General features: G+C 60.5%; 1 protein-coding gene across 4 annotated transcripts in view; it reads right to left on the bottom strand.

The window, feature by feature from the left end:
* Positions 1-5,777, bottom strand: part of LOC107307843 (transcription factor RelB homolog) — a 31,664-nt gene extending 25,887 nt beyond the window's left edge. For 3 of the 4 annotated variants that reach the window (XM_085535757.1, XM_085535759.1, XM_085535756.1), the window contains exon 1: positions 5,483-5,776. In XM_085535757.1, coding sequence (XP_085391883.1) covers positions 5,483-5,749 — 267 coding nt within the window. In that variant the 5' untranslated portion in view covers positions 5,750-5,776. Of the gene's footprint in view, positions 1-5,482 lie in introns of all 4 variants that reach the window. The other variant, XM_085535760.1, reaches the window with a different exon arrangement.
* Positions 5,778-6,000: the final 223 nt, after the last annotated feature.

A 6,000-nucleotide genomic window follows, 5' to 3' on the forward strand; every position in this document is an offset into this window, starting at 1 on the left:
GGCCTAGCAACATGGTGGTCGCCATTGGGATGGTTGGTAAGCATGGAAAACAGAGGGATACGTGGGGCTCAGGAGGGACAGAATGGGATGCAGGAAAGAAAATGGGGGCCACCCATCTTTGGGGACATTGGGTGGTTCAGCACCCCAAACATTGGGATTTTAGGGCAAAAATGGGAGATGAGGCCTAACAACATGGCAGCCGCCATTGGGATGGTTGGTAAGTATGAAAACCATAAGGATATGTGGGCCTCAGATGGGACACGGGGGACAAGAGAGGACAGTGGGGACACAGGGAGTTAATATGGGGGCTTCTGAATTTGGGAGGACATTGGGGGGGGTTCAGCATCCCAAAAATTGGAGATTTATGGCTGAAATGGGAGGTGAGGCCTAGAAACATGGCGACCGCCATTGGGATGGTTGGTAACCATGGAAAACAGAGGGATATGTGGGCTTCAGGGGGGACAGAGTGGGACAGAATGGGACAGGGGGGTTGACATGGAGGTCTATCAAATTTGGGGTGGCAGCAGGAGGGGGGAAGGACACCAGAATAGGAGATTTTGGGGTGAAAATGGGAGATGAGGCCTAGAAACATGGCGGCCACCATTGGGATGGTTGGAAAGCATGGAAACCATAGGGATATGTGGGCTTCAGGGGGGACAGAGTGGGACAGAATGGGACAGGGGGGTTGACATGGAGGTCTATCAAATTTGGGGTGGCAGCAGAAGGGGGTCAGAACCCCAAAAATTGGAGATTTAGGGCTGAAATGGGAGGTGAGGCCTAGAAACATGGCGGCCATCATTGGCATGGTTGATAACCATGGAAACCGTAAGGATACGTGGGGCTCAGGAGGGACAGAATGGGATGCAGGAAAGAAAATGGTGGCCAGCCATCTTTGGGGGACATTGGGTGGTTCAGCACCCCAAAAATTGGGATTTTAGGGCAAAAATGGGAGATGAGGCTTAGCAACATGGCGGTCGCCATTGGGATGGTTGGTAAGTATGAAAACCATAGGGCTCTGTGGGCCTCAGATGGGACACGGGGGACAAAAGAGGACAGTGGGGACACAGGGAGTTAATATGGGGGCTTCTGAATTTGGGAGGACATTGGGGGGAGTCAGCATCCCAAAAATTGGAGATTTAGGGCTGAAATGGGAGGTGAGGCCTAGCAACATGGCGACCGCCATTGGGATGGTTGGTAACCATGGAAAACAGAGGGATATGTGGGCTTCAAAGGGGACAGAGTGGGACAGAATGGGACAGGGGGGTTGACATGGAGGTCTATCAAATTTAGGGTGGCAGCAGGAGGGGGGAAGGACCCCAGAATAGGAGATTTTGGGGTGAAAATGGGAGATGAAGCCTAGCAACATGGCGGTTGCCATTGGGATGGTTGGTAACCATGGAAAACAGAGGGATACGTGGGGCTCAGGAGGGACAGAATGGGATGCAGGAAAGAAAATGGGGGCCACCCATCTTTAGGGGATATTGGGTGGTTCAGCACCCCAAAAATTGGGATTTTAGGGCAAAAATGGGAGATGAGGCCTAACAACATGGCGGCCGCCATTGGGATGGTTGGTAAGCATGAAAACCTTCGGGCTCTGTGGGCCTCAGATGGGACACGAGGGACAAGAGAGGACAGTGGGGACACAGGGAGTTAATATGGGGGCTTCTGAATTTGGGAGGACATTGGGGGGGTCAGCATCCCAAAAATTGGAGATTTGGGGCTTAAATGGGAGGTGAGGCCTAGAAACATGGCGGCCGCCATTGGGATGGTTGGTAAGCATGGAAAACAGAGGGATATGTGGGCCTCACATGGGACACAGGGGACAGAGTGGGGCACAGAGGACATTTGGGTCCCCACCAGGACACAAAGGGATCCCATAAGTGTTCCCAGGACCCCCCAAGGGCCCCCCATCCCATTTCCTCCCTCCCCCAACCCCATAGAACCTCAGGGCACCCAACACCCACCCAGGGACCCCAGGAATGCCCCCAGGACCCCCCAACCTCCCCATTTATCCCCCTCCTGACCCCATAGAACCCCCCAAGACCCCATAGAACCCCCCCAGGACCCCCCTCATTTCCTCCCAACCCCAAAGGACCTCCAGCCACTCTCAGGACCCCCAACACCCATCCATGGACCCCAGGAATCCCCCCAGGACCCCCCAACCTCCCCATTTATCCCCCTCCTGACCCCATAGAACCCCCTCAGAACCCCATAGCCCCCTCCCCAGGACCCCCACCTCAATAGCAGGGAGGGTCTTGCTGGCCCAGGACCCCTCCAACCCCATAGGATCTCAGGACCCCCAACACCCATCCATGGACCCCGGGAATCCCCCCAGGACCCCCCAACCTCCCCATTTATCCCCCTCCTGACCCCATAGAACCCCCCAAGACCCCATAGAACCCCCCCAGGACTCCCCTCATTTCCTCCCAACCCCAAAGGACCTCCAGCCATTCTCAGGACCCCCAACACCCATCTATGGACCCTGGGAACACCCCCAGGACCCCCCAACCTCCCCATTTATCCCCCTCCTGACCCCATAGAACCCCCCAAGACCCCATAGAACCCCCCAGGACCCCAACAGGACCCCATAGCCCCCCTTTTCCCCCTCCCCCAGCCCCCCACCTCAATGGCAGGGAGGGTCTTGCTGGCCCAGGACCCCCCCAACCCCATAGGATATCAGGACACCCAACACCAATCCATGGACCCTGGGAACCCCCCAGGACCCCCCAACCTCCCCATTTATCCCCCTCCTGACCCCATAGATCCCCCCAAGACCCCATAGAACCCCCCCAGGACTCCCCTCATTTCCTCTCTCCCCCAACCCCAAAGGACCTCCAGCCACTCTCAGGACCCCCAACACCCATCCATGGACCCCAGGAACACCCCCAGGACCCCCCAACCTCCCCATTTATCCCCGTGCTGACCCCATAGAACCCCCTCAGAACCCCATAGCCCCCCCCAGGACCCCCACCTCAATAGCAGGGAGGGTCTTGCTGGCCCAGGACCCCCCCAGCCCCATAGGACCTTAGGACCCCCAACACCCATCCATGGACCCCAGGAACACCCTTAGGACCCCCCAACCTCCCCATTTATCCCCCTCCTGACCCCATAGAACCCCCCAAGACCCCATAGAACGCCCCCAGGACCCCCGTCATTTCCTCCCTCCCCCAACCCCAAAGGACCTCCAGCCACTCTCAGGACCCCCAACACCCATCCATGGACCCTGGGAACACCCCCAGGAACACCCAACCTCCCCATTTATCCCCCTCCTGACCCCATAGAACCCCCTCAGAACCCCATAGCCCCCCCCCAGGACCCCCACCTCAATAGCAGGGAGGGTCTTGCTGGCCCAGGACCCTTCCAACCCCATAGAACCTCAGGACCCCCAACACCCATCCATGGACCCCAGGAACACCCCCAGGACCCCCCAACCTCCCCATTTTCTCCCCCTCCTGACCCCATAGAACCCCCCCAGAACCCCATAGCCCCCACCAGGACCCCCACCTCAATAGCAGGGAGGGTCTTGCTGACCCAGGACCCCCCAACCCCATAGGATATCAGGACCCCCAACACCCATCCATGGACCCTGGGAACCCCCCCAGGACCCCCCAACCTCCCCATTTATCCCCCTCCTGACCCCATAGAACCCCCCAGGACCCCATAGAACCCCCCCAGGACCCCCCTCAATTCCTCCCAACCCCAAAGGACCTCCAGCCACTCTCAGGACCCCCAACACCCATCCATGGACCCTGGGAACCCCCCCAGGACCCCCCAACCTCCCTATTTATCCCCCTCCTGACCCCATAGAACCCCCCCAGGACCCCATAGAACCCCCCCAGGACTCCCCTCATTTCCTCCCAACCCCAAAGGACCTCCAGCCACTCTCAGGACCCCCAACACCCATCCATGGACCCCAGGAACACCCCCAGGACCCCCCAACCTCCCCATTTATCCCCCTCCTGACCCCATAGAACCCCCCCAGGACCCCATAGCCCCCCCACCCAGGACCCCCACCTCAATAGCAGGGACGGTCTTGCTGGCCCAGGACCCCCCCAACCCCATAGGATATCAGGACCCCCAACACCCATCCATGGACCCCAGGAACACCCCCAGGACCCCCCAACCTCCCCGTTTATCCCCCTCCTGACCCCATAGAACCCCCCCAGGACCCCATAGAACGCCCCCAGGACCCCCACCTCAATAGCAGGGAGGGTCTTGCTGGCCCAGGACCCCCCAACCCCATAGGATCTCAGGACCCCCAACACCCATCCATGGACCCCAGGAACACCTTCAGGACCCCCCAACCTCCCCATTTATCCCCCTCCTGACCCCATAGAACCCCCCAGGACCCCCCCAGGACCCCATAGCCCCCCCTTTTCCCCCTCCCCCAGCCCCCCACCTCAATAGCAGGGAGGGTCTTGCTGGCCCAGGACCCCTCCAACCCCATAGGACCTCAGGACCCCCAACACCCATCCATGGACCCCAGGAACCCCCCCAAGACCCCCCAACCTCCCCATTTATCCCCCTCCTGACCCCATAGAACCCCCCAAGACCCCATAGAATCCCCCCATTTCCTCCCTCCCCCAACCCCAAAGGACCTCCAGCCACTCTCAGGACCCCCAACACCCATCCATGGACCCTGGGAACCCCCCCAGGACCTCCCAACCTCCCCATTTATCCCCCTTCTGACCCCATAGAACCCCCCCAGGACCCCATAGCCCCCCCCCCAGGACCCCATAGCCCCACTTTTCCCCCTCCCCCAGCCCCCCACCTCAATGGCAGGGAGGGTCTTGCTGGCCCAGGACCCCCCCAACCCCATAGAACCTCATGACCCCCAACACCCATCCATGGACCCCAGGAACACCCTTAGGACCCCCCAACCTCCCCATTTATCCCCCTCCTGACCCCATAGAACCCCCCCAGGACCCCATAGCCCCCCCCCCAGGACCCCCACCTCAATAGCAGGGAGGGTCTTGCTGGCCCAGGACCCCTCCAACCCCATAGGACCTCAGGACCCCCAACACCCATCAATGGACCCCAGGAACACCCCCAGGACCCCCCAACCTCCCCATTTATCCCCCTCCTGACCCCATAGAACCCCCCAGGACCCCATAGAACCCCCCCAGGACCCCCCTCATTTCCTCCCAACCCCAAAGGACCTCCAGCCACTCTCAGGACCCCCAACACCCATCCATGGACCCTGGGAACCCCCCCAGGACCTCCCAACCTCCCCATTTATCCCACTCCTGACCCCATAGAACCCCCCCAGGACCCCATAGCCCCCCCACCCAGGACCCCCACCTCAATAGCAGGGAGGGTCTTGCTGGCCCAGGACCCCCCCAACCCCATAGGACCTCAGGACCCCCAACACCCATCCACAGACCCCAGGAACACCCCCAGGACCCCCCAACCTCCCCATTTATCCCACTCCTGACCCCATAGAACCCCCCCAGGACCCCATAGCCCCCCCCAGGACCCCCACCTCAATAGCAGGGAGGGTCTTGCTGGCCTCGGTGCTGCTCTCCCCCAGGATGCTCCCAGCCGAGCGCCCCTCACACTCATAGCGGAACCTCATCCCCCTCTGCTTGGGTTGCTCTGTGATGATTAAACGGGGGGGGTCCCGGGGGGTCGGGGGAGGGGGGAGGGGATCTCTGCGCCCCACAGGGACCCCCAAACCGCGGGGTATCAGCCTGGGGGGGTCAGGGGGGGATGTGGGGGGGGGATCAGGTTGGAAGCCGTCTTCTTTCATCACTTCCTCAATGATTTCTATAGGGAACAAAGGGGGGTTTTATAGGGGGGGGGGTCAATATGGCCACCCCTCCCACCCCAAACTGGGGGTCCGGGGGGGAGGTGAACCCCCCCCCCCACCTCCCCATAAGGTTTGGTGTCTTGATGGCACTCACCGAGGTCATCTGCAAAGGAATGAGATCAATTAGTGGGGGGGGGTCTAATGAGGGGGCTGGATTTGGGGGGGGGGGGGTTTGGATATGGGGGGGGGGA

Source organism: Coturnix japonica, unplaced genomic scaffold (genome assembly GCF_054131305.1).
Source record: "Coturnix japonica strain WE unplaced genomic scaffold, WE-NBRP24 Scf173, whole genome shotgun sequence".
NCBI lineage: Eukaryota > Metazoa > Chordata > Aves > Galliformes > Phasianidae > Coturnix > Coturnix japonica.